Source organism: Ochotona curzoniae, unplaced genomic scaffold (assembly GCF_017591425.1).
Source record: "Ochotona curzoniae isolate NIBS_2020 unplaced genomic scaffold, NIBS_Ocur_1.0 contig_908, whole genome shotgun sequence".
In the NCBI taxonomy this organism is placed as follows: domain Eukaryota; kingdom Metazoa; phylum Chordata; class Mammalia; order Lagomorpha; family Ochotonidae; genus Ochotona; species Ochotona curzoniae.
This window is the reverse complement of record NW_024466607.1, coordinates 15,698,395-15,724,908: the sequence shown is the minus strand read 5'-3', so window position 1 is coordinate 15,724,908 and position 26,514 is coordinate 15,698,395. Positions and strand designations below refer to the sequence as shown.

The 26,514-nt window shown below is 57.2% G+C and overlaps 2 protein-coding genes across 2 annotated transcripts in view; one reads left to right on the top strand and one right to left on the bottom strand.

The window, feature by feature from the left end:
- Positions 1-26,514, bottom strand: part of RNF123 (ring finger protein 123) — a 27,230-nt gene extending 716 nt beyond the window's left edge. Inside the window, exons 1-36 of the mRNA XM_040994475.1 lie at positions 26,441-26,514; positions 23,566-23,683; positions 23,268-23,352; positions 19,905-19,984; positions 19,669-19,763; positions 19,283-19,337; positions 19,081-19,166; positions 18,751-18,837; positions 18,448-18,515; positions 18,207-18,332; positions 17,776-17,890; positions 17,581-17,685; positions 17,325-17,450; positions 17,097-17,189; positions 16,951-17,024; positions 16,307-16,424; positions 16,034-16,133; positions 15,805-15,866; positions 15,605-15,676; positions 15,363-15,483; positions 14,684-14,785; positions 13,675-13,781; positions 13,248-13,446; positions 12,789-12,934; positions 12,526-12,609; positions 11,773-11,880; positions 5,963-6,140; positions 5,523-5,597; positions 5,318-5,405; positions 5,142-5,229; positions 4,973-5,057; positions 3,733-3,872; positions 3,446-3,634; positions 3,290-3,365; positions 3,065-3,149; positions 70-212 (exon numbers count right to left, since the gene is read on the bottom strand). Coding sequence (XP_040850409.1) covers positions 70-212; positions 3,065-3,149; positions 3,290-3,365; positions 3,446-3,634; positions 3,733-3,872; positions 4,973-5,057; positions 5,142-5,229; positions 5,318-5,405; positions 5,523-5,597; positions 5,963-6,140; positions 11,773-11,880; positions 12,526-12,609; positions 12,789-12,934; positions 13,248-13,446; positions 13,675-13,781; positions 14,684-14,785; positions 15,363-15,483; positions 15,605-15,676; positions 15,805-15,866; positions 16,034-16,133; positions 16,307-16,424; positions 16,951-17,024; positions 17,097-17,189; positions 17,325-17,450; positions 17,581-17,685; positions 17,776-17,890; positions 18,207-18,332; positions 18,448-18,515; positions 18,751-18,837; positions 19,081-19,166; positions 19,283-19,337; positions 19,669-19,763; positions 19,905-19,984; positions 23,268-23,352; positions 23,566-23,647 — 3,643 coding nt within the window. The 5' untranslated portion in view covers positions 23,648-23,683; positions 26,441-26,514. The remainder of the gene's footprint in view (positions 1-69; positions 213-3,064; positions 3,150-3,289; positions 3,366-3,445; positions 3,635-3,732; positions 3,873-4,972; positions 5,058-5,141; positions 5,230-5,317; positions 5,406-5,522; positions 5,598-5,962; positions 6,141-11,772; positions 11,881-12,525; positions 12,610-12,788; positions 12,935-13,247; positions 13,447-13,674; positions 13,782-14,683; positions 14,786-15,362; positions 15,484-15,604; positions 15,677-15,804; positions 15,867-16,033; positions 16,134-16,306; positions 16,425-16,950; positions 17,025-17,096; positions 17,190-17,324; positions 17,451-17,580; positions 17,686-17,775; positions 17,891-18,206; positions 18,333-18,447; positions 18,516-18,750; positions 18,838-19,080; positions 19,167-19,282; positions 19,338-19,668; positions 19,764-19,904; positions 19,985-23,267; positions 23,353-23,565; positions 23,684-26,440) is intronic.
- On the top strand, positions 117-3,091 carry AMIGO3 (adhesion molecule with Ig like domain 3). The gene has a single exon (XM_040994486.1). It carries the CDS (start codon positions 692-694, stop codon positions 2,222-2,224), a length of 1,533 nt encoding a protein of 510 aa, XP_040850420.1. The 5' UTR covers positions 117-691; the 3' UTR covers positions 2,225-3,091.

Here is a 26,514-nt window from a genome sequence, read left to right as displayed (position 1 = left end):
CCCCTATTCCCTGCGGGCAGACCATGTCCAGCCCCACACCTCCCCGGACCCAGCCCTGGATCCACTCACAGCTCTGCAGGGAGAAGCGCTTCCGGTCAGGGGCAGGCAGGGCCGCACCAGGCGTGGGGGGCTCTGGCTGCCCCAGGAGATAGCAGATGGAGCGGAGCTGGAAGCAGGGGTCAGCCAGGAGCACGGCGGTGGCTCGCTCCTTCCTACAGGAAGGCAGCAGAGGCGGCTGGGGCAGGGATGTTGTCACCCCCTTCCTCCTGCTCAGCCCGCTCTCCCCCAGCAGAATTCTACACGTGTCCATCAGTGCAAGTGCGCAGTACATGACCCCTTCAACGCTGCCTCAATAAACACGGTAACAACTTCCGCGGTCTCCGACGCTTTCTGCGGCGGCCAGGGCGCCCAGGAAACCTGCCGGCGGCGGCTTGTCCCGCCCCTGGCGGCTGGAGCCAATGGAAGCCGGGCGCCCCGCCCCGCCCCGCCCGCTCCGGGGTACTTAAGCCAGGGGAGCTCCGGCAGAGTGCAAGCCGGCAGAGTGCAAGCCGGGGAAGAGCACTGCCCGACCTCGCAAGAGCCACGGCCCGAGCGGGTGGAGCCCGCGTTGTGCTGCCTTGGCCACGGGCCGTGCGGGTGAGTCCAGGGGCTGTGCCCTGTGCACCACTGCCCTGCCCCGTCCCTGGCCGCCATGGCCTGGCTGTTGCTGCCAGGTACGGTGCTGTGCATGCTGCCTGCCCAGCTAGGCGCCCTGGACGCTGCCGGTTCCCCGACCCCTGTGCCCCATAACTGCCCCTACAAGTGCGTCTGTGCCGCTGACCTGCTCAGCTGCGCAGGTCTGGGGTTACAGGATGTGCCGGGCATGTTACCTGCTACTACTGCAGACCTCGACCTGGGCCACAACACGCTCCAGCAGCTGCGCCCTGGCTGGCTGGCGCCCCTCTCCCGGCTACACACGCTACGCCTAGACCATAACGCGTTGACTGCGCTGGGTCACGGCGTCTTCGCCAACGCCAGCTGCCTGAGGCTGCTGGATCTGTCATCTAACGCCCTTCGGAGACTTGGCCGCCACGACCTCGACGGGCTGGGCGCGCTGGAGACCCTGTTTCTGTTCAACAACAGCCTGGCTCGCCTGGACGAGCTCGCCTTCCACGGCCTCTGGGCGCTCAGCAGCCTCTACCTGGGCTCCAACCAGCTCGCGGCCTTCTCCTTCGATCACCTGCACGGCCTGGGTGCACCCCACCTGCGCGTGCTCGACCTCTCCTCCAACCATCTGGGCCACGTCTCCATCCCGGGGCTGGCTGCACTGCCCGCCTTCCTCAAGCGCGGCCTCTACCTGCACAACAACCCACTGCCCTGCGACTGCCGCCTCTACCACCTGCTTCAGCGCTGGCACCAGCGGGGCCTGAGTGCCATACGTGACTTCGCCCGCGAGTACACGTGCCTGGCCTTCAGTGTGCCCACATCCCGTGTGCGCTTTTTTGAGCACAGCCGTGTCTTTGAGAACTGCTCGGCTCCCCCCGCCGCTGGCCTTGAGCGGCCCGAGGAGCAGCTACAAGCGCAGGTGGGCCAGTCCCTGCGGCTGTACTGCAATAGCAGCTTACCGGCTGGCCGTGTGGCCTGGGTTTCCCCGCAGCAAGAGCTGCTGGTGGCACCGGGATCGCACGACGGCAGCATCGCGGTGCTGGCCGATGGCAGCCTGGCCATAGGCAGCGTGCAGCAGAAGCACGAAGGCATGTTTGTGTGCCTGGCTGCGGGGCCACGCCTGCACCACAACCAGACCCTCGAGTACAACGTGAGCGTGCACTGGCCACACCCCGAGCCCGAGGCCTTCAACACGGGCTTCACCACGCTGCTGGGCTGCGCCGTGGGCCTGGTGCTGGTGCTGCTCTACCTGTTCGCGCCACCCTGCCGTGCCTGTTGCCGCTGTGGCCGCCACCCCTGCCGCTGCTGCTGTTGCCGCTGGCCTCGCACCTTGAGCCCACTGCAGGAGCTCAGTGCACAGTCCTCAGTGCTCAGCAGCACGCCCTCAGAGGCCCCCAGCCGCAAGGCCAGTGTCCACAAGCATGTGGTCTTCCTGGAGCCAGGCAGGAGGGGTCTCAATGGTCGCGTGCAGCTGGCTGTGGCCGAGGATTTCGACCTCTATAACCCGGTGGGCCTGCGGATCAAGGCCAGCTCAGAGTCGGCCAGCTCTGCAGGTTCCGAGGGCCTCATGACGAACTAGATTGCCCAGGGATTGCCATGGGTGCTGGGCAGGCTCTCTCCGCCTTGACCTGGTGATGAGGGCATGGCCCTCGGCTTCCCTCCCCTGCCTTGGAGGGCCGCTAGTGCCCACCCTGCCTGCCACCACCACCTGGTGCCCAGCAACTAGGAAATGAGCTCTGCACGGGTGAGCCTCCATGCCACAGCTGCAGGCTGCCCCCCAAGGCGGGTCCTGACCCTGGGACTGCAGGGCAGCAGCCCTCGCCCTTTTGCCATTCCACCTTCTGAAACATCACAACTTCACAGTCTGTAGGTGGCTGTCAGGCCCCAGATTCCTGGATGTTTGGTGTGAGGTGAGCCCCAGCCTTGCTCTCTGTGCAGGGGTGTCTGGCACAGCCTATTCTGCAGACTCGTGGGACCACGCCCACAAAAGCCTGCCATGCAGGGACAGGTGGGAACCACACATCCCTGCAGGGTAGGGCCTGATGGCCGGGGTACTGCCTGGGCTCTGTACAGCTTGCCACTCCTTGGCAGGGAAGGGGACTTGTGAGTGACTTGGGGTGGGGGCTGACTTGGTGACCCTCAGGTGTCCCAGACCCTACTGGTTTGGAGTTTCTGAATAAAGGTGGCAGCTCATGCTCGTGCCAGAGCCATCACCCAGTCCTGTACCGCTGGGGTCCCTGATTCTGCTCCTTACGCCATCTGCCACGCTGTCTCCCCAGGCAGTGCAAACCTCACCACTAGCCCTGGGCTTCCCAACTTATCCCAAGCTCTATTTCCAAGACGGGAAAAGAGGCAAGGGGAGGCCTGGCCCAGTCCCACTGAGACACGGCCCCTGGGGGCCCCAGCCCCCAACACTCACTCTGCGGCGGGACCGTGCACCAGGAGACGCACCAGAATGCCCGTCACTGCCACCAGGATGGGGTAGTGGTCCACGCTCTCCAGGCCTAAATGAAGAGCAGGGAAAGTCTGGCCCATGTGTGCCTGCTGCCCCGGGCCGGGCTCATGTCCTCCACCCTTCCCCCCATCAGCCAGGCCAGTGGCTCGGGGCAGGAGGACCAAGCAGTGTGGGCTTCTAGGTTCTCACCAGGCAGCCGCAGGGTGACGACACGGTCAAACAGGTTCCTCTCAGCTGTCACTCGGTTCAACACCTGGTTTAGCAGCTGTGAGGGCAAGAGTCTGTTGGTGGGAGGGTGGGTGAGTGGGCACACCCAGGATCCCATCCTTGCCCAAGTGGACGCACCTGGGCCAGGCGCCGCAGCAGCATCTCCGAGGTAGGCCGGGCCCAATCAAGGAAGATCTCGGGCACGAGCGTGATGGTCATCTCCAGGACCCGCAGCAGGCTGACTGAGAGGTCGAAGCAGGTGGCACAGACCTTGAGCTGCCGGCTGTCCACGAAGTTACGCTCCAAGCGCTCGGCTGCCTGCTGGATCTGAGCCAGCGACATCCAGACAAGAAGCCATCACATTCAGACCACTCCCCGGGGCCCCCCCGCTAACACCCTGGCCCACGGACTCCGCCAGGGCCCACCTCCTGTATCATGCCGATGAACTCAGAGAAGGCCCAGTTCAGTTGGTTCAAGACGCTGTTGAGGAAGCTGGGCGCTACGTCAGGACCCTGTCGCAGCAGGTCGGCCATGTGCTGCTGCAGCAGGGTAGAGGGGCAGGGCTCTGCAGGCACAGGCAGGTGGCATCAGCAGGGGCTTTGGAGCTGTGGCCTTGCCTTCACACACTGGGGCAGCAGACAGCTCCCTGGGAATGCTCAGGTGGTGCAGGCAAGGGGCCAGGCGTCAGAGCTAAACCCACCCCCTGCCTTGGCTGGGGGCTCCCACACTACACCACTCTGAGGACTCCAGTGGCCAGACAGCCCTGGTCCACAAGTTCTCAATCACATGCATTTCAGACAGAGTCAGACCTAGGCAGGGTGTCTGATCCTTGCCTGCTGATTTCAAAATTACCTTCTCCAAGAGCCTCCCCCATCCCTGCTGTCTGCTATTGTCCTCTGTTGCCCTTGGCCTTGGCCTGGCCTTGGCAGGTGGCCCAAGTGGTGGAGGCCAAGCGTGGGATGGCAGGCAGCAGTAACCGGAGTCCTCTCCGAGTGCTGCCTGCCCAGCCCTCGTGGTACAAATCAATAGTCCCTGAGGCATGCGGGGATCCGGCCTTGTGGCCGCTCTCCACTTACAATTCAGTTCCACCCTGGAGACAACTGGCAAGGACTTGCTGTTTGACTTTGAACAATGCACCCAGCCTCTCTGGGAATACCTCTCAGACTAAAATCCAGGCCACAAGGGCAGAAACACACTTGGTGGGCAGAGACCCACACGCAGAGCGAGCATTGTGGGGCAGCCCCTGCGAGCTCTTCAGGGCCTTGGGCAGGTACAGTTGCTGGACCCATAACAGAGAGCACAGCCTCTTTCCCAACCAAACTCCTCTTCCTCCAGAAAGCCCACGAACAGCCTGTGTCTCCCTGCCTTTCCCAGGGTATGAGAGTAGCAGGCATCAAGGAGAAGGATGTGGCACTGGGACAAAGCTAGCGGTCGGGGAGCTAGCCCAGAGGGGCAGGAGTGGAGGTGGCCTGGGAGGGTGGGCCCCTTCTAAGAGTGACCCCACAAGGTGCACAGGCTAGAGGCCACACATAGATGGTGGTGCAAGACTGGGCAGCCCAGGATCTCCAGGGCCCAGAGGCACAGGCTGGAGATACGGGCCAGCAGGAGGCCAGAAGAAGGGCTGGATGAGCCTGAAGGAAGAACCCATGGGCAACTGACACTCACTCTGAAGGCTGGGCAAGTTGGCATCCTCGGGCTTGGTCTTCAGCAGGTGTGGCAGCCGGGTGTAGCGGTACCCAAATCCACAGCCCTGGGAGAAGAATGGGGGGTCATCGTGGGGAAGACAAGCCTCCCATCCTGCCAGCCTTGGCCACCTGTCCCCAGGCTGCCTTACCCTCCAAAGCCGCACCAGGATCCAGTTGGTCTGTGCCCAAGGCCGCTGCTCATAAGGGGCCAGGAGGCTCCTCACCATGGCAATACGCCTGTGAGGGCACAGGGGTGGTGGGCCCAGGGCACAGCAAAGCACAGGATGTGTAGGGCAGGGCGGGCAGTCCCCCAGGCCCCACTCACTGTTCCTCGGGGATCCGCTCCACCGCCCGCAGGGAGTGTGGGTAGCACACGTAGCTGGCCAGGGCCTGCATCAGGGCATCGCGGATGTCTGTGGGCCGGGCCGTGGTGAGTGGTGGTTGTGTCCTGGACTTCCAAGCTCACACCCAACAGCCTTCATCCTACCACTCCACCCCACCCACCCTGGGGCCCTGTGTGAGCATCTCACCAGTGCCCACAATGCGCGGGTCAGCAAAGTGCTTGGCCAGGATGGCAGCCAGGCGGGTAAGGGTTTCTTCATAGCCTGTTAAAGGGGCAGGGCGAGAGCTGTCAGCTGGGAGTAGGGGTTCCTAGACAGGAATGTCTCTGGGCAGGGTGGGGGCCTGGGGGATGGGCTCCAGCACAGGTTCCCAGGGCATCCTGCCAGCAGGTGTGAGGTGAGCCATGCTGTCCACCATACATGGCCATACGCTCGGGGCCACAACAGTTGCTTGGAGGAAGCTATAAGCCATAGGAGCCCTCACTCTGCACCCCCCCCCCCCCCGGTCCTGTAGCTGCAGGGAAGGGCATAATGTGGGGTGACCTCATTCCCATGGGGGTGTATGCTGCTGGCCCACGTGGCTCAGGCCAGGGCCTGAGCTGAAGGCTTCCCTCACATGGCCCCATCACCTGGGAGCTCCTCCATGCTGTGCACGGGGCCAAAGTAATTCTTGAGAGCGCTGTAGCTGTTGATGGCCACGTTTAGGTAGAACTCGGGCATGAAGGCAAAGAGCGAACCCGTACGATCGCCGTGCTCAATGGTGCGCAGGCAAACGCGCAACAGCCAGTAGATGTCCAACATCTTCTCCTGCAGGGAGCACATGTGGCACACTGGGCTGTCCACTGTCCCCTGGGGAGAGGGCCTGGCCAGGGGCTAGGGGGAACCTTCCCTGGAACTAGAACATCTGGACAGAGAACTGCATTGTGGAAGGTGTGAGCCAGGCAATCCAGGCCTCACAGTGCATGGAACGGGTGTAAGAGGAGGCCAGGAATGTGCTGAAGTGTGGCCCGAGTCAGGAGGGACTGGGGAGGGAGCCATTCGGACTGGGTGCCCCAGGCTCCAGGTTACCACTGAGCTGTGGGAACCCAAGAAAGGCCACCCCAGGAAGGGGGAGCTCATTTCTAGGGGTGTTGCAGCCTTCCTGGTGATCAGAACAACTACAGAAACAGAGGGGTGTGGCTCATAGCACAGGGCACTCAGGGTGGGGTGGAGACAGGTGGCACAGGCAGTGCAGGGCAGAAGACACATGGAAATTTTGCACTGCAGCTCAGAGGACAGGGGACAAGAAATGGGGCAGGAGATGCGGCATGACCCCGGGTAGAACAGGATGGCAGGAGTTGTGGCCTGTCCGAATAAGCCACAGCCTGGGAGGCTGCATCCCATGGAGGAGAGCTGGTCTGAGTCCCAGAAGCTCCACCTCTAATTCTTCCTGCTGATGTACCCAATAGGTAGCAGATGACAGCCCAAATGCTGCCACATGTGGGAGACTAGACTGAGTTTTAGGCTCCTGGCTTCAGCCTGGCCCAGTCCTAGTTGTTGCATTTGGGAGGCAGACCAAGAGATGAATGATTATTCTGTCACTTATGTCATCTGTTTCTCTGACTTTAAAAAAGCTGAAAAATATAAAATAAACTATTTCATAATGGTCATGGAGGGGTTGGCATTGTGGTGCAGTGGGTTAGGCCAAGTCTGCAATGCCAGCATCCCAAATATGAAAAATCGACATTAACATGAATGCAGACCTGGAAACTTTGTCTCTAAGACCAAGAACAAGGTAAGGATGCCCACTCTGTTTCTATTCAGCATAGTAACTGGACTATCTAGCCAGAGCAATTAGACAAGAAAAAGGAATAAATCAATCCAAACGAGAGGAAATTATTAAGATCACACACACACCCCTGACAGAACAAATTCACTTAAGTTGCAAGACACAAAATCAACACACACAAAAAAATCAGCTGTGGGGCAGCACTGTGACATAATGTGTTACACTGTCTGCAAGGCTGGCATCCCTTTCTATCTGCTCCCTGCTAATGTACCTGAAGGCAGAAGAGGATGGAACAAGTGTCTGGGCCCCTCCCCCACAGGGGAGACCTAGAGGAAGCGCCAGGTACAGTCCTGGCTATTGTGGCCATTTTAGGAACTAAAGCATGAAAGACACGTGTTACCTCCCTCCCTCCCCCAACTCTGCTTTTCAAATAAATAAAGCCTTTAAAAACAAATTAGCTACACACACACACACAAAAAAAATCAGTGGTGTCTGTCCAAACCAATGAGGAACAAGCCAAAAGGAAATTAACAATTCCATTTACACTGTTATCAAAAAGAACAAAATACTTCAGAATAAGTCTAACCAAGCAAAATGTAGCTGAAACAAACTAAACATCTAAATAGATGGAGGGAACCCCATGTTCATGGATTGTTAGCTTGGTGTTACGATGCCAATCCTGCCCACAGGTGCCACAGGCTCGGCACGGTCTCTGTTAAAGCCCCAACCAAGGTTTCTGCAGAAACAAAGGGCACTGGCTTTTCTTTTTTAATTATTATTTTTTCAGTTCCTGAAGCCTGTGCAGTGGATGGCACATCTACATGCACATGGGGGACGTGACAGATCACTGAGACCTGCAGAGGACAGAACAAATTAGATTACTCTCCTGTCCAAGCTTTGACAGCAAGTATCTGGTGAATGGAGACTCCAGGGGGACCTTGTAAAGGACTTTGGAAGGATTTCCTCAACCTTGGAGCAATGAAATCAACAGCATCTCAGAAATATTGAAACCACTTAAGCAGAACCCTCCAAACACATCCATATCAGGAACCCTAGGATCACATCAAGTGGCCGACCCACAGCCCCGGGTGCTGACGCAGTTGGGCTGCTGGGAACAGCCCTTGCCTTCCCTCCCCTCTTCTCCCAGACACAGGAAAAAAACATGAAAGCAACGGTCTCATCTGCTTTTCTCCATTCCTTGACGCACCCCGCCCCCCACTCCCCACGGTCCACATGGGCATTTCAACTATGTAAGCATCATCAAAAATAAATTTATATTAAAAAAAGAAAATGGAATCTTTGTCCCTAACTCCGCCTTTCAAATAAATCACTTAAGTTGCAAAATATTTAATGATGTGAAAAATTGTCCACGGTATATGTTTAAGTGGAAACTTGCTAAACAGTTTGTGATTAGTCCATTTAAAATGTATCTGTTTAGTTACAGAGAAAAGATTAGGAAAATAGACTGACATTTAAAAGGGTTAAAATTTTTTTCTTGGAACAGCATAACAAATTTACAAGAGAGGATATACAGAGCAAGATCTTCTGTCCACTGATTCACTTCCCAAATAGTCACACAGCGCCTGGAGCTGACCCGATTCAAAGCCAGGAGCCAGGAGCTTCTTCCAGGTCTCCCACACTGGTGCAGGGTCCCAAGGCTTTGGGCCGTCCTCAACTGCTTTCCCAGGCCACAGGCAGGGAGCTGGATGGGAAGTGGAGCTGTCACAACACAAACCTGGGTGCCACTTCCCATTCAGCTCTGTGCTATTGGTTAGGGAAAGCAGCAGAGGACATCCCGAGTGCTTGGGTCTCTGTATTCCCGTGGGAGCTTCAGAAGAAGCCCAGACTCAATGCTTCAGCCTGGCCCAGCCCTGGCCATTGTAGCCACCTGGGGAGTGAATCAGAGGACGAAGATCTCTCCACCGCCTTTTTGTCTTCCTCTCTGTAACTCTAACTTTTGACTTCATAAATAATCTTAAAAATTTTTTTTAAAGTCCATCCAGAAATTCATCTGGAATTTCAAAGGACTTTAAAAGGGCAAAACAATCTTGAAGAAGAACAGAGCTGCAAGTCTCAGGTTTCCTGATGTCAAAGCCAAGCCAGTGAGAACTGAGACAGCAGGCGTCTGGCCCGGCAGGTGTGAGGCCCATGCCCCCGAGATGCCAGCTCCTGCCTTCAGCTTCCTGCCAATGCAGACCCCAGAAAGCTCCAGCAGCCGGGTTCCTGTCACTCAAACAGCCCTGGATTGAGTTCCTGGCTCTTGACCAGGCTCCTGCCAACGTCCGTCCCTGAGAGGCAGCAGATGATGACAAGCATTTGGAGGGTAAACCAGCAGATGGAATAGCTACGCTGTTTTCTGCCTTTCAAATCAAACCAAAATAATTTTTTTAAAACTAAAATCCAACCAACCGACAAAACCAGAACCAGAGCCAGTACTGTGGCACAGCAGCAGGTAAGGCTGTAGCCTCCAACACTGGTAGGCTCACTCCGGATCCAGCTCCCTGCTGACGCTTGAGACAGCGGCTGACGATGGCCCAGGTCTGGGCCCTTGCCACCTACAGGAGAGACCTGGATGAAGCTCCTTTTACCTGTGGCCTGGCAAAGGCTGGGCTCTGACCACTTGAGGAGTGAATCAGCAGATGGGAGATCTCTATCTCTTAAGACTGACTTTCAAATAAGTAAATGCAAGAAATAACAACGACAACAAAACTATGTGGAGCTGGCATAAGGATACACTCACAACAGAATCATACAGAATCCCAGTGATAACCGCACACAGGTAAGGGCAATGAGTTTTTTTTTTCTTTTCCAAGATTCATGTTATGACACTGGATTTGGCCTAATGTAGGAATTGGCAACGATTCCTTGGATATGATCCCAAAAGCAGACACAACGAAACAAAAGCTAGATACATTGGATAGCATCAAAACTAAAACTCTCTAGATATAATGGGTGGGGTAAAAAGGCAACCCGGACAGACACAGAGCCAATATCCCAACCACACAGAGAATTCCTGCAACTCAACAACAAAAACACGAACAAGCCGTTCACAAACAGGGACAAGGACTGAACTGTCTGCAAAGGAGATGTCCACACGACCAGTGAGTTCATGAAAAGGTGCCCGACACAGGCAGCCGCGGGGAGACGCGCTGCAGCCACGGGCTGCCCCGTCATGTTCACTGGGACGGCGGCCATCAAAACCACAGAAGGCAAGCACTGGGGAGGAAGTGGAGAAATTGAAGCAATACATACTGTTAAGCGGGAACACTAGCATAGTACAGTCACCGCGGAAAACAGACTGCCACATTCTCAAGAAAACAAGAACAAAAATACTACTCTGATTAGAAGTCCCACAGACTGAAAGCAGACTAGTCAGGGTGGGCATTGCAGTCACAGCAGGCTAAGCCACTGCTGGGGGTGCCAGCTTGTTCCTCTGCTTCTGATCCCGTGCCCTGGTAAATTTGTGACAAATGGGCAGCAGCAGATCTCAGATTTCTGCACCCCGGCTAACCATGTTGGGGATCCAGATTATTATCCAATTATTTCTCTGAACAGCAGAGTGACAGAGACAGAAAGTGTGTGTCCTTTTATTTGCTGGCTTAGTCTGCAGACCATCCACAGCAGCTAGGGCTGGCTCAAAGCTGAAGCCAGGAGGAAGCCCACCCTTATCTCCCACACAGCCTCCCAGCCATGCCAGCAGGAAGCTGAATCAGAAGCACAATGCAACCAGGACTTGAAACAGGCTCAGCCCACTAAGCCACGATGCGTGCCCTGTCACCATCTGAAAAAGTGGCACAGAAAGAGCCCAGAGAGGATGGCATGAGAGGCGGCAGCCAGGCTGCCCGGGCTCGGGGGAAGCCCCCCACACATCATCTGCACGTCACAAGGTGGTGTGCGCCAATGAGGACGACAGGCAGGGACAGCCATGGCATGGCAGCAGATGGGTTTGGAGCCACAAGGATGAATACCACGCAGAGAAGGGAACACCAAGATCTTAGCCACCTAGCTCTGGAGCAGGGCATGCCCAAGCTAGCAGGTGCCCTGACTCAGGCAGCTGAGTGTTCTAGGGCACCTGCTGCCAGAATGGAGAAGAAATAAGTGCAAAGCGCCTGGGTCTAGTTAGACTCCAGTCAATCTGTTCATCCACATTGTCCAGTGGGCCTGGAGCCCTAGCAGGGCACAGCTCATCTGGCCCTTTCCTGCTGGGTTTGTCTCGTGTCCAGGAGGGCACCAGCACATTCCAGGCTGTGTCACTGAAGGCACGGGCCAGCAGGGAACCCACCGGTGTCCTGGAGAGCAGGTGGTCAGACAGAACCAGGTGCAGAATTGGGGGTGGGGAGTGGCCAGGGCCACAGAACCCTAGAAGCACCAGAAAAGGCAGGATGGGGGCAGAGGCGGTGGGCAGAGCCAGACCTTGGCCTTAACCTTAAGGGAAAGCTTTACGGGTTGGGAGTGTACTGGTGGTCCAGACATGACCACTACTGAAATTCCTAGGAAGTAGTGGTAAAGGGGTATGAGGTGGCAGAAGGAGCTTAAAGGTGAGGAGAGGCCTGGGCACCAGAGTCCTGAGTGGAAGGGGAACTTTAGAGGCCTGGTCCAGCCCTGCCTAATCCATGGCCAGGTAGCATGGCCATGGGAGAGTGGCTACTGGCCAAAGCCACGACCACTCACCTGAGAGTAGACAGTAGCGTGGACCCAGGCTAGACGGCGGCTCAGGTGGTCAAGCTTTTCTGAGAACACTTTTTGGCTCTTGGTCAGCTCTGCAAGGATGTCCTTCCTCTGCCAGCCACAGCGAGAGGCCCATCGGTCACGAGCCCTGCCTGGGGCTCTCACTGTGCCATTGCCCTCCCCCACCTCCCAGCACCCTTGCCCTGAGTGCCTGGGTGGGCCAGGAGTCAGCTTTAGGTTTCAAACTCTCTTCTGCCACTGATCCACTGGTGACCCTGAACAAGCCTCCAAACAGGCGCACGGTCACCCCTTGAGCTGGCCAGGGCACCCTGGGGCCAGGATGCCATGGCTATGGCTCCAGCAGCCAAGGCCTGCCAGGGAAGCCCAGCCTGGCATGTGGAGGGAAGAGGGCAGTGGCAAGGCAGAGGGGCTCCTGGGGGTGGGAGAGCTGGGCCCCAGTCCTGCTGACTCGGCGAGCGGCTAAGGAAGCACTCAGGGCGATCCATAATTGACGAGGAGAGCAGAGAACATCAGCACTTAACAGGCTGGGGGGAGGGGCGGGGAGGCCCGGCTGCTGCTGGGTGACAGAGCTCAGAACCACACCAGGCCTTGCTACCAGCCCCATTCCCACTAATGGGGGTTGGGACAGCTCCCAGACTCAGATTACCTTTGCAGCCCATCCTAGGACCCCAGTAAGCCACCGCCCCTACATGATCCCCTCCCTCGCCAAGACCTGCCTGCCTGTCCAGGCCTTACCCGCTTGGGGCACCGGCGGATCTTGTCCTCCGTGTCCCTCAGGGCGATGGCATACTCGTTGACATCATCAGACACACCCACCATCTAACATTGGACACCACATGGGCAGGGTGACCCTTGGTCAGACCCAGCCGGGACCAACCTGGGGCCCAGGATAGCCCCTTCCTCGCAAGCCCCCCACCCCGACCTGATGAGGCCTCTTGCTGCTTGCCCCCAGGCAGCACCTTGCACCCCACCCACATCTGGGAGGCCCGAGGGGAGACCTTGCCCAACTGCTGGTGCACACTGAGGTTGTACATCATGACGGCCCCATCCAACACTTCCAGCAGCGAGTTCTCAGTGAGCGGCTGCTCCGGCTCCTCGGGCGGCCGGCCCAGCAGTAAGCCCTCGTTCCAGTGGCTGCCCTCGACTGTGAGGGGATGGAAGGGAGCTTGAGGTCAGGGCCCCCGGCCGCTCAACATGGGCACGCTGGGTGGGCTTCCCCCAAGGGGGGGTGCCCCATGCCCAACACCCTTGTGGGGCTCCAGAGGGGAGAGTTGCGGGCGAGGACGGCAGCAGGGCTAGGCCTAGCAGCACCAGCAGCTATTTCTGTAGCCTCCATTTCCTGCCCTCAGCGCCCTTGGGATGCTGCCAGGACACTGGTTAGAGGGGCACGCGGTACGTCTGGCTTTGTCTGGGCTGGGGATGTCCTTTTGAGCCTCCCGGCCCTGCCCGGCACCTACTGTCCTCTCGTGTCCTCTGCTCCACGTTCAGTGTGCGGACCTTCACCTTCTCCGCGGTGCTAAGCGGCCGTCGTGGGGTCATGAGGCTCACGGCTGCCGTGCTGAGGAAGCGGTTGGCTCGGCCCAGCGTGGGCGAACTGAGCCAACCAGGCCGAGGCAGGGGCAAGGCGCCCCCCACGGCCAGGGCCTGCATGGGGCGCTGCAGTACAGAGAAGGGGGCCAGAGCTGCTCAGCTCCCCAAGACGAGGGCCCCCACAAGGTACCTCTGCTCTGAGGGGTTGGCAGTGGACAGGGAGAGCTCCTCCCCACTACTCCCCCCCATGGAGGAGAGACCACTTGTGCATGGTGGTAGGGGGTGGCCCTGACACCCATGCCTTTCTGAGAGGAAAGCCCCCCAGGACACCTCCAGCCTGTCCTTGGGAGGTACCTGGGCGGCAGCAGGCGCTGGCTCCTCATCCTCGTCTAGGTCATCCATGGTGGCTGCCTGGAGCTCTAATGGGTCGATCACGATGTTGGCCTTGGAAGCAAGGTCATCTGGGTGGGACAGCAGAGGGAACCTCAGGCCAGGGTAGACTGAGAGGCTCTGAGGAGGATCACCCAGGATGGCAGGAAGCCTCGGAGGGTCCCGTGTCCAGCAGCAGCTCGGTGGCCACAGGACCCCCTCTGTACCTCTCCGCGGGCTCACCCATGGAGGGTCCTCTCCAGCTCCCTAAGCAGGAGAGCCCAGGGCTGCTGAGGGCCCTGCTGGCCCTGCTCTGCATACTCCCCCGAGAACCACACCTCATCCCAGGCAGGTCCCCAGCTCTGCCTGACAGCTGACTGCACCAACTTTGTCTCCAGCCCAGGCCACCCTCCCAGCTATGTTCATGGATGTTGCAAGTACACTGCAGCCACCACTGAACTTGTCACTTCAGACTGAAGTCCCTGCCCGCCCCCCCATGGCACTCCTTTGGCAGGATATCTTGGGTCATCCGACTCCTCCTCTGCGTCCCCAGCACACGGCCTGGATACCTGGCCTCGCTGCTTCCTTTCTCAGCCACTGCACTCCACTTCCCACACCACAGCAGCCAGTGCAGACCCCAGCCTCTGGACAGCTGCTCCAGAGCTCACACTGCGCTCCCAGCCCTTGCGCCCAGCAGCAGCTGCATGTCCCCTGCCCTGAGCCCACCAAGCCCACCCCAGGCCTCTATCAGCATGCCTGACTGTGTTTCACACCAGCCACCCCAGCCTCCCTCTGGGGTGGGCACTGCAGGCAACGGACAGCTGGCCCCAGGACCAGAGAGAGCTTGAGCAGGCAAATCTGCAGTGCCACCTTGAAAATAGATACCCAAGCGCCCTCTGGTGGGCAGAGGGCAGTTCAGCAACCACAGCAGAGCAGGCTTTGAGATGGACTTGGCTGCCCCAGACCGACTCCCTGCCCAGGGGTCTGCACACACCTTTGAGTGTCTTCCGAAGATGGGAGAGGAGGCCTCCGAGACGCTGCAGGTCGAAGTAGTCCACTTTGCCATTATAGAAGACCTGGGGTGGGATGTAGGCCTCTGCAGGGAGTTGGGGAGGCGCAGACAGCAGTCAGGGCCTAGCAGGAAGACCCTCCACAGAACCTGCCTCTCTAATTTGATCCAGCACAAGAGTGGACTCCTGGCCTTGTAAGACAGAGTAGGGCCCAAAGCCTAGACTCCCCCCAGTTTGCCCCCCGCTTCCCATCCAGCTCCCTGCTTGTGGCTTGGGAAAGCAGTTGAGGACGGCCCAAAGCCTTGGGACCCTGCACCCGTGTGGGAGACCAAGAGGAGCTCCTGGATCCTGGCTTCTGATCAGCACAGTACCGGCTGTTTCAGTCACTTGGGGAGTGAATCATTGGAAAAAGGATCTTTCTGTCTCTCCTCCTCTCTGTATATCTGACTTTGCAATAAAAATAAGTAAATCTTAAAAAAAAAAAAAAAAAGAAAGAAAGAAAAAAAGAAAGAAACCAACTGCAGTTGGGGAAGGACTCAGCTGGGCAGGAGGTTGGGACTGTCCCCCTGTTCTGGCCCCAGCTCAGTAGCCTACACCAGTGCTAGTGACAGCCTGGGCCTGGCTTCCCACTGCCTTACTGCCCTCCGGCCCAGCCTCACTCACCCTCGCTGAAGGAGGCGCGGGGATTGGAGACCTTGTATTCATCCCAATAGTAGCGGAGGGCAGAAATCAGCCGGTGCAAGAAGCAGACCATGTACTCAGGGGGGCAGAGCATGGGCATGTTCTGGGGGCACAGGGCATACAGCATGCATCAGTGCTGGCCCAGGGCCCAGCCCATCAAGGCTCTGGCCCATGATCCCAGGGGTTGAGCAGGGCTGCTGTGGGAAGTTGGCGAGGGCACCTACCCCACGGCCACTGGCGTTTTCTTGCAGAAACTTTCGAAACTTGGTCAAGAAAATGTACCTAGAAGCTTCCCCCTTCGAGATTGGGAGAAAACGAGACCAGTGAGCAGAGCATGCTGATCTGGACCAGAACAGCTCAGCAGCCTCCAGGTCCTGGGGCCCAATCCAGGAACCTCCCCTGTGGCAGGCGGGGAGTCACTCACCCCGTTTTCATCCTTGTTGTCCAATAGTAGCTTCAGGATCTGGACCTGTAATGCTTCCACCACTAAGGATGGGATGGGCGCAGGACAGGACACTCAGGCTCCCAGTGGTGGGAAGGGGTAGCTGGTATGGGGTGGGACTCCACCAACCACCAGGGCACCTCAAACCCAACCTGGGAATGGGCACTAACACCAGTGGGTTTTTGTCTCCCTGCTCACTGCCAGGGCTGACCTTCGATGCGCTTCTTGAGCCGCTGGCAGCCCCTTTCATAGGCCCGCCGCCGGGGCCGCTCCTCAGCGGACTCTTCCTGGTCCTCTGCACCATCTTTGCCCTGGGCAAGGACAGAGGTTTCACCCAGAACGCATGTGAGCCTGCATTTCATTCAGAGACCCCCAAAACTACCCCCTGACGATGAGAACCAGAGCTGAGGCAGACAGACATCTCACAGACTAAGGGCCAGGCGGTCCAGCTCCCCAGAGCTGCCTTCCGCAGACTGCTGCCCACCTCCCGGCTGGAGCGGTGGGGCCACCAGGTGGTGGGGATGAGCTCCTGCAGACCGGCCTCCTCTACACGCAGGGGACTCTTGATGTTGAAGAAGACAACGGAGCGCAGCACATCGAAGCTGGTGGCAGTCAAGGCATGGGTCTGCTTGCCATGAGCCCCCAGATGCCTGGGAACCCACACAGGATGTGCCCACCATGGCTCTCCACCATCAAGTGCATCGCTGACATTTTGCACCTGTTCCCCATCCTTGAATTGGGAGTCTCGAGAAAGCTGTAGCTGCCAGGGCCACCAAGCCTGGCTTGCCCTCTTAACCGACACTGGGGTTAGCATCTTGGGGAAGGCACCACACAAGCACCTGTAGCAGAGGCCAGGCCGCAGGGTTCCCTGCTGCACTTCTGTGTAGCCTGGAGTCTGCTCACCCAGAAGCCCCATGCAGGTGGGCCACTGGGCTCAAAGCGTCTGTTTCACCTTCCCTGCTTGGCTAGGACAGTGCTGGAGTGGAGGGGCCAGTCCTGGGGATGGGACTCAGATGCTGGGAAACCCTGGGCCTCCTGAGCCTCCTGAGGTACTCTCCCTGGGGCACCCCGGCCTGCTGAGCCCACAGGGTGTGCCGCCTCGCCCACCCAGCAGCAAGGGGAGGATACAGGATGTTGCTGAGCAGAAACTTGCGGGACTTCTGATGCCTCAGGATGGCAATGGTGAGCCGCAGGTAATGGATCTGTGGAAAGGGGACAATCAGAACTGGTGGCGGAAGCCTGGGGATTCAGGGCAGGGCCAGGTGCTCCCCTACCTGCAGGCTAAGGTCCGGGACGATGGGCGAGAACCGGTACAGCCGCAGTAGAGACATCATCAACTGCTTGAGACAATCCTGTACCTCGTAGTCCTGGGGGTGGGGTGGGAAGGGAACAGTGCCAGGGCAACCACGAGGGCATGAGGACTTTTCCAAGACTCTCCCTGAAGCTCCCTCACTGCTGGGGAGCCCACTGGCCTGGCCCAAAGCTTGAGTCATGAACCTTACCTCCATGAAGAGCCACAGGAGGTCCATGACCTGGTGCACCATGGCCTGTGCTTTCTCGGGCGTGCCCTTCTCCACAATGCCCAGCAGGAAGCTCATGAGCACGGCCTCAACCAAGTACACCTGGTGCTGCACCAAGAGTGGACATCGTGAGCTGGTGGCTTTCACACTCTAGCCAGAGCAGCTGGCCAGGCATCCGCAGCCTCAGGCCACGAGTGACAGGCCAAGCCTTCCCCCTCTGCGTGGCGGGTGCCCTCACCAGGAGTGGAGCAAAGCGATGGAAGATATGGGCCAGTGTGAGGAGGACGGTGGGCTGGCCCTGCACCTGCCACTCTGAGCTCTCCTTCTCCACTAGCCGCCCTTCCTGGTGGGTGGGGGACACAAGGAGAGAGGGCCGTGAGGGGCTGAGGGCCTGAGGAAGGCCCCACAGTACCCAGCCCAGGCCCTTGCTCACCACAGGGTCCAGCTCCACGCTCAGCACGGCCCGGAAACAGCCCAGCAACCTCTGTGCCCGTGTCAGGTCAGCACCCGGCGGGTCTTGCAGGGGCCGGTAGCCCGCCACAGGGTAGGTGCCACAGAGTTAAGGCAGCAACCCCTGGTCTTGTGCTCTGGGGCAGAGCTTGAAATGCAGCACCCCTGCCTCCCCCCACTCTGTGCAGTGACTCTTCTCCTGCCACTTCTTGGTCTCATTTGTTCTAGCAGGTGACCAAGGTCCCCACCCCGCCAGACCACGGTCCTCAGCACCCGCGCATGGTGTACCCTCCTCACTTCTCGCCGCAGCCTGGGCCCACTCCCAGCCCATACACATCTGATGACACAGGAAGCGGCTGAGCCCAAGGTCCTGGGAGCTCATGAACATCCACGGCCATCCCCCCAAAACGATATCGTAGAGGACGGCTGCCGAAGTTGAAACCCACGGACTCCTTGAAAGAGAGGCTGATGGCGGGGAAATAGGCCATGCCTACACCCCTGGACAGGTTCTCAAAGGCGGTGCCCAGCGACACACCATTCCTGGAGGAGAAGCGGGGCTGCCATGAGCCAGTGCTAAGGAGGGCGTGGCTGCCCACCTGCAGGCTACCAGGGGACTGGAGGGCAGTTCAGAGAGGCCACAGGGCAGGAGACTCACAGGCAGAAGGACAGGGTGCCTTCATCCAAGTCGATCAGACAGCTGACAATGTCCCCTGCTGCCCAAGCCTGGCATAAGAGGTGGCCTTTAAGACACAAGGAAGTCCACCCACCTACCTTCCCCGGCATCCACAGCTACATTTCCAGGATGGACCACCCAAGGGAGACTGGCCATGCAAGACAGGAGTCCTGAGCCCCTGTCTGTTCTCCAGTGGCCCTGTAGTCCCTCATGACTGCTCAGAAGTTCCACACTGGCTACATGGGACAGGTGACCCAGCCAACCCACAGGAGGCTTAGCCCTCACCTTGCCATAATTTGTGGTTGTCACATTCCACTTGCGCACCCGGTTGCCATCATAGGCGTAGGAGTTCTGTGTGTCACCCACTCCCTCCTAGGGAGGAATTGTCCGTGAGTTGGCAGGGAGCGGGGAAGGGGCAGGACAAGTGCCCACTTGGCTCTAGAGAAAGGGGCTGACATATCAGGGAAAGGGAAGGGTACTGTTCAAGCTGGTGGTTGGGGTTAAGGAGAACCCCCTCCTTCTCCAGAGGGCAGTCCTGACTAGGGTCCCATGCAGGTTTTAGAGAGGCCAAAGCCCTGGGGCCTGTGGCAGGAAGAGCCCCTCCCCAGCAGGTACCTCCTGGTTGAAGCGGCAGCTGATGGTGCACCAGCCGATCTGCATGAGTCCCTGCGAGGAGATGAGCACCTCGTAGACCCACTTCCCTGCGGAGAGCTGAGTTAGGCTCAACAGGTGACGAAGACTGCCTTGTGCCTCAGACATGCCCCGCCCCCAGGTTCCTCCTCACTCCATGGGCCACAGTGGAATATGGTTGCCTCACCTTTGTACACGCATGTGGTAGAGCGGATGGTGCCGAAGTTGCTATGCCCAATCACCTGGGTGAAGGACAGTGCTGGTCAGCTCCCTCCCAGGAACATGGGCTGCCTCCCCTGAGTGATAAGGAGCTTACCTCCAGCGGAGGTGACCCTATGACCAGCATGCACTATACCTGACCAGGGTGGCAGGGGTTAGGCCTGCATCAGGAAGGAATCTGGGTCAGGGGCATAAATTAAGGAGGCTAGGGACCATGCTGGGAAGGGCCTGGGTCAGGACCAGGTTCTAGTTATGGCCCTATCAAGCAGAGTGGCAAGACCAGGGCCTCAGGACAAGGAGCCTGAGCTATGTCCAAAAAGATGGGTCCAGGGCCTTCACTTGGCCCTCACTCACCCCCAGGAGGTCGTCATCCACGAGGAGGAGCCCCTCAAAGCCGCCCGTGTGGTCCAGGACCACAGTGGATGGGCCAAGTCGCCCTTCAACCTGCCCTGCAAAGGGGAGAGGCATGGGGTGGGGCAGGCCAGAGGGTCTGATGAAATATACGGGGTGCATGGAACTCACTGGGAAAGTCTCCAGTGCCCTCCAGGGCCCAGTTTTGACACCCCAGCACATCCCAGGCTGTCACATACCCTGGCTCTCTTCATCCTCATTGTCTACCTGCAGCAGCTTGTCCAGGTGCTCTGGAAGGTTCTGGAAGTTCAGGGGTTTCCTGGGGAGAGTGAGAGGCTGCCAGGGGACCACAAGTCCTTGAAATCAGCCGGATGACACTCCCCACCCCCATTCTTTCCCTTAGCTCAGAGGGTGGCTGCCTGGACTCTGTCGGGAAGAGCCAGGGAACTCTGAGCCATCCCCATACACTCGGGACAATTAACAGATCCCAGCTCCCCTGGGCCATTATCCCCTCAACTGTGCAGAGAAGAGCAGCTCGATGTCAGAAACCCTGCTAAGAGTTCGTGCAAGGATGAATACATGTCCCATGAATACATGTCCCATGGCCTGTCTACTCTTGAAGGCGGGTGTGTAAAGGCTGGGAGAAATGCCAGTCCCCACAATGGCAAGACCAAGGTCACCTGGTACAGCCCCTCACCCTGGGCCTGTGGTTCCTTTATGGGTAGATTTCCAGTCCCTCACTGCCCAGTCAGGGGTGTCTGTGCCAAATCAGACATGTCCTGGCAGGGTACAGGGCTCACTGGCTGCTGGCTGGCTTTATTCAAAACCCATCTGTCCACAGGTGGCCGGCAGAGCACATGGCCCACCTGCCTGCCACCCGCTACAGCCAAAGAAGATGGGAAAATCCACCGGAGCAGCCCCCTCATTCTCTCAGCACACATGCTCACAGGAGAAAGGTCACTGTGAAATGTTGGCTGGCTCTGGGCTGAGCTCAACTGCTAAGAATAGCAGAGTGGGGTGGTGGGAAGCAGCAGGATTCAAAGCAGGGCCTGGTACCCATCTCGAGCCCACCCTGAGCCTGTCAGCTGTCAGAGCCCACTCTCACACCTTTAATCCCAGTTTCCACCCCATTTGTCCCAGAGTTCCGAGGCTCTTGGAGGGAATACATATGGATCAGAACATCAACTCTGCCCAGGGAATGGCAACCCAGGCTCAGGGAACACACAGGACCCTGAGCTGCAGGAGGTGGAGATGCCTAGGCCAAGGCTAGGTGGGGCCCAATCCACAGCTTAGAAGGCGAAAGCCAAACCCATTTCTGATTAGTCAAGTGGACCCAAGAGAGGAGAGTTCCTGCAAAGCAGTTCTAGAGGCCCATATTCAAGAGAATAACGGTGTGCTATCCCCTCAAAAAACCACCTTTGTGCCTGCATGGAGCTGTGGGCAGCTGTCCTGAGAGTCTGCAGTACTGCCCTCTTGGCCAAGCCAATTCTGCATTCCCCAAGTCTCAGCCCATAGCCACTGACTGACAGCCCTGCCACCTGTTCTCCCTCCTGGCAGCAAGACCATTTCCAGAGGCAGCATGGATCAGGTGGCTGTGGGAAGAGGCCAGGTCTGGGGTTGGGATGGGGCTGGGTACAAGTAAGTAGGAACACTCCAATCATTGCAGGTACTGTAATACGTGATGGGCACGACATGGTCTTATGGGGAAGGTGAGAGGGGAGGAGGCTGGTGATGGGAAGACAGCTACAGAAGGGGACTGTCATGATGGTCCTTTGAAACAACTGGACAGCAACATTAAAAATGATTGTGGCTCATTCTAGCCACCTGACTCCTAGCCTAGGCATCCTCACAGCACTCACAACACTGTGTAAATAGCAAAAGCCCTTCCAGACCAGGGCTGTGCCACGGGCCACGGGAGCCTCCTGGCCCTAGAAGACACCAATGGGAATCAACTCATCATGGGGAAAAGCATTCACAGGACAATGTCTAATGATAAAAACTGCATTTAGGGGCAAGGTTTTGGTGGTTAAGACACCTGGCTTATTGGGCCCGACGTGGTAGTCTAGTGGCTAAAGTCCTCACCTTGCATCAACTGGGATCCCATATGGGGTGTTGGTTTGTATTTCTAGCTGCTCCACTTCCCATCCAGCTCCTTGCTTGTGGTCTGGGAAAGCAGCAGAGAATGGCCCAAAGCCTTGGGACCCTGCACCCATGTGGGAGACCTGGAAGAAGCTCCTGGAACCAGATCAGCTCAGCTCTGGCCACTGCGGCCACTTAGGAAGTGAACCAAGTGAACCAGCGGATGGAAGATCTTCCTCTCTGTCTCTCCTTCTCTCTGTAAATTTAACTTTCCAAAAAAAAAAGAAGAAAAGAAAGAAAGAAAAAAAGACACACAGCTTGTGCCTACTTGGGTTCAAGTCCCAGCTCCTCTCTCGATTCCAGCCTCCCACCAGCGTGCACCCTGGGGGCAGTATTTAATACATAAAGCACTAGGGGCCCTGCACTCATCTATGACAGTCATGCCTGATTCATTTGGGAATGAATCAGTGGATAGGAGCCCTGTCTCTCAATTCTTTTTTTTTTTTAATTTTTAATTGAAAAACTATACTAAAAGTAGAAAAACAGTAAACATGTGGTTTGAAAAATGTTCTACAGGGGTTGCCAAAAAACAAATGCCCTATAAACTTTCAGAAATAACACCTTCAGGTGTTTCAGAAGTAACATCTGTTCATTATAATGGTGGCAAAGTTGTTTTCCAGGGTTACACAAATGCTTAAACTTACTGAATGTTTTACATGTATGCTTCATCCTAAAGATAGCTCAATAACATGTTTTCTTAAAGGGGCTAGTTTTGTGGCACAGCATGTTAAATTCCTGTCTGTGATACCAGCATCCCACAGGAAAACCAGTTAAAGTTCTGGATTCTCCACCTATCATCCATCTCCCTGCTAATGTGCCTAAGAAAGAAGCAGAAGATGCCTCAGGTACCTGTGCCTCTGTACCCACATGGGAAATGGCTGGAACTCTTGGATCGTGCCTAGCTATGACAGCCATTTGGGAGTAAACCAGCAGAGGACAGATCTTCAGTCTCTCCCTAACTCTGCATTTCAAATAAGTACGTCTTTCAAAAAGAAATGTTCAAGGTTTTCTAGACAGCAGAATCTGACCTGTATCTAAGGTGAGAAAGAGGCAACAGTAAAGAATCAAGTTCAAATGGTCACAAGAGAACAACAAAGTAACAGGCGCCAGGAAGTGCACTTGCAACTTTTTTACATGGACTAAATGTCAGTAAACTTATAAGGAAAAGTAAACTTGCAGGGAACAAGTTCAGAGAGAGGTAGAGTGGGGTCAGCGCGGGGCAGAGGTGTGAGCAGGTGCCTGCAGGACCAGATACAGTGGGTGGAGCAAGTGCTGTGTGTTCCCTGTGCACTGAACCTGTAACCTGACCTTCCCGATAGCCTCGGAGGGAAGCAGCTAGCATTGTCTAGAGGGAGAAAGAAAAGGCCCAGAGTCTCCTAGCCAGGAGCAGCAGAGTGGGGCCAGAGCTCAAGACCCTTCCCTATCACTGCAGCCTTCGGCCCGGCCCCCATGCCCAGCCATACCTGCTGGTGGCTGTGGAGGTGGCATCGTCAGGACAAACAAAGATGCGGTGCAAGTAGTCATTCAGCAGCTTCTCATCCACAATGCCTGGGCCACAGGTCAGAAGGGAAAGGGGGGCGCGTGGTTAGTGCAGTTTTGGGTGCCAGCCCCAGGGGGCCGAAGGACAGCCACACTGGGTGTCCCGCTCCGTGGCTGCTGCTGAAGGGCTGGCTCCCAGGACAAGAGGCACAGCGAGGCCTGAGGCTCCCTGGACCAGCCGCCTCATTCCCACCCTTCTCTCCCTGTCCTACCAGCCCTTACCTGTGACCCTGGACTTCTCAGCATCTGACGTCAGCCTGTAGCTCTTGCGGGACAAAGACACACCGGCCCCCTTGGACGCCATCCTTCACCTCCCATGGGCAGTCGGGGTTCCTGAAGGCTGAGCCAGATGCAGAGCCTGTCTGCTCCAGGCGCACTGAGGGCCCCACCCCCAACCCGGCCTTGGTCCTGCCACAGCAGAACACTGGGGAGCAGAGAAGCCCAGAAGCCCACAGCCTCACAGAGCAACTCAGGGCAGGGGAGAGCAGCTCCCAACCCAGGAAGGGGACAGGGATGTAGGCCTACGTGTCTGTCTTCTTCCCTACTCTGTCCCAGGGCCCAGCGTAGGAGCCCACAGACTGTAGGCGCGCAGTGTTTGTTGAACTGAATTGTAACTAAATGCCTCAGCTTGGACAAACCAGAGTAGTGAGGGTGACCCAGGCAGAGCCCCCACATTCATCTCTTGCACAAGCTCCATCGAGCCCAGTTCATGCTCAGGAGAGACCCTGACATCACATCTCCCCAAGATCAGACCACTGCTGGTCTTTCCCCTTCTCGGTCAGGAGGCCCAGGACACCTCCAAAGCAGGGTCCTTCTTTTCAGCTGCTGGCCTTGCCAAGGTCCTGGTGCACCAGGCTCCTGGTGACTTCTGATAGACAGCTGTAATGGCTAACACAGCAACCACCAGCTGCGCACGCTTATTCCAATCTGAATTCAACTTCTAAAAATTAAAAAATTTCAAGGCCAGTGTTGTGGCACAGCACATTAACCCACTGCTTGAGACACAGGTATCCCTTAAGAGAGAACTGATTTAAGACCTGGTTGATCTGTTTCCAAGCCTTCCCACATTAGCTCCCTGCTAAAACGTCTGGGAGGGCTGAGGTCACTGACACATATATGGGAGACCCAGGTGGAGTTCCTAGCTTTGGCCTGTCCCAGCCCTGGCTGCTGCAGCCATTTGGGGAGTAAGCCAGCAGATGAAAGGCAGATATCATGGTCTATCACTTTTGATTTTCAAATAAATAAAATTTTTTTTTAATTATTTTTATTGGAAAGTCAGATATACAGAGAGGAAGAGCTCCTCCCCGCTGATTTATTCCTCAAGTGACTGCTACAGCTGGGGCTGAGCAGATCCAAAGCCAGGTGCCTGGAGCTTCTTCTGGGTCTCTCACATGAGTGCAGGGTCCCAAGGCTTTGGGCTGTCCTCAACTGCTTTCCCAGGCCACAAGCAGGGAGCTGGATGGGAAGCCAGGTCGCCAGGACACAAACCGGAGCCCATATGGGATTCCGGTTCATGCAAGGCAAGGACTTTAGTCACTAGGCTATTGTGCTGGGGCCTAAATAAATCTTTTTTTAAAATTAAGCATTAAGGACTAGCATTAGGCTTGGTGTAGTAGCCTAGTGGCTAAAGTTTTTGCCTTACATGCACCAGGATCCCATATGGGTGCTGGTTTGAGTTCTGACTATGCCACTTTCCATTTAGCTCCCTGCTTGTGGCCTGGGAAAGCAGCAGAGAATGGCGTAAAGGCTTGGAACTCCTCACGTGTATGGGAGACCCAAAGGAAGCTCCAACCATTGTGGCCACTTGGGGAGTGAACCAGCGGACGGATCTTTCTCTCCGTAAATCTATCTTTCCAATAAAAATAAATGAATAAATCTTCAAAAGGGGGGGAGCAGCTAGCATTGAGCACCAGTGGGTTAAGGGACTAGATTCCCTGCTGCCCACACTGGAAATGATAAAGTCCCTGACTTCAGTCTGGCTCAACCCCAGGCATTAAAGCCATTTTAAGAGTGAACCAGTGGGCCAGGCGTGGTAGCCTAGTGGCTAAAGTCCTCGACTTGAACGCGCTGGGATCCTATATGGGCAACAGTCCTAAATCCAGCTCCCCCGCTTTCCGTCCAGTTCCTTGCTTGTGGCCTGGGAAAGCAGCCGAGGACAGCCCAAAGCCTTGGGACCCTGCACCCATGTGGGAGACCCAGAAGAAGCTCCAGGTTGCTGGCTTCGGATAGGCTCAGCTCTGTCCATTGCGGCCACCTGGGGAGCAATCATCAGATGAGAATATCTTCCCCTCGGTCTCTCCTCCTCTCTGACTTTCCAATTAAAAAAAAAAAAATCAATCTTAAAAAAAAGTGAACCGGTGTTTAACTCTTTCAAATAAATCGTTTAAACAAAACTAAAGTATAAGCTTGTCATTACATTAGTCTTATTTGAAGGGCTGAGGGACGACGCGGAGCTAATGATGCCCATGGAGGCAGCACAGGTGCGGCTCATTTCTCCTCACAGCAAGTTCCACTAGCTCCCTTCTAGAGCCAACGCACCAGCACAGCCTCAGCCACTACTGCCTTATCTCATTCCAAACAGACCTTCAGCTTCCCTCCACAAACCCTTGCCTACCGGAGAAAGTGACTCTCCCGCCCTGCTACCCACTGCGGCCCCTCGGGGAGCTCAAGGGATCGGCGTCCCACCCTCCCCTCACACCACAGCAGCAGTAGGAATGAACAGACGCGATCACTCATTGGACCAGCGGAGCTTGCAGGGACACCCCCACCCACTCCAGGTATCAGGTGCGAAGGCCCCAGGTGAGAGGCAGATTCTGCCCCTGCCCGGGGACTCCTTGCCACGGCAATCCTGCCCAGTCTCGCCCAAGCCTCCACGAGGGGAGTCCAAGGACGCCAAGGGCAGCGCATGGCCCCTCCAGGTCGCCCCCGCCGAGCTCCAACCTCCAGAACATTTGCCAAAACAGCACCCTCCCGGGGTCCCGCACCGCTGGCCGCCATGTCACGCGCGGCGAATGCTCTGGCACTAGACGGGCCTGGGCCGCGTGGGGAGCCCCGGAGAGCCGCCCCGCTCCCAGCCCGGCCTCCCCTCACCACTCACCCCCACCAGCCTCGGCCGCCGCGACCGGCTCACAACATCCGCCCTGCTTTTCTGCTACGGCGCCCGGCCGGGGC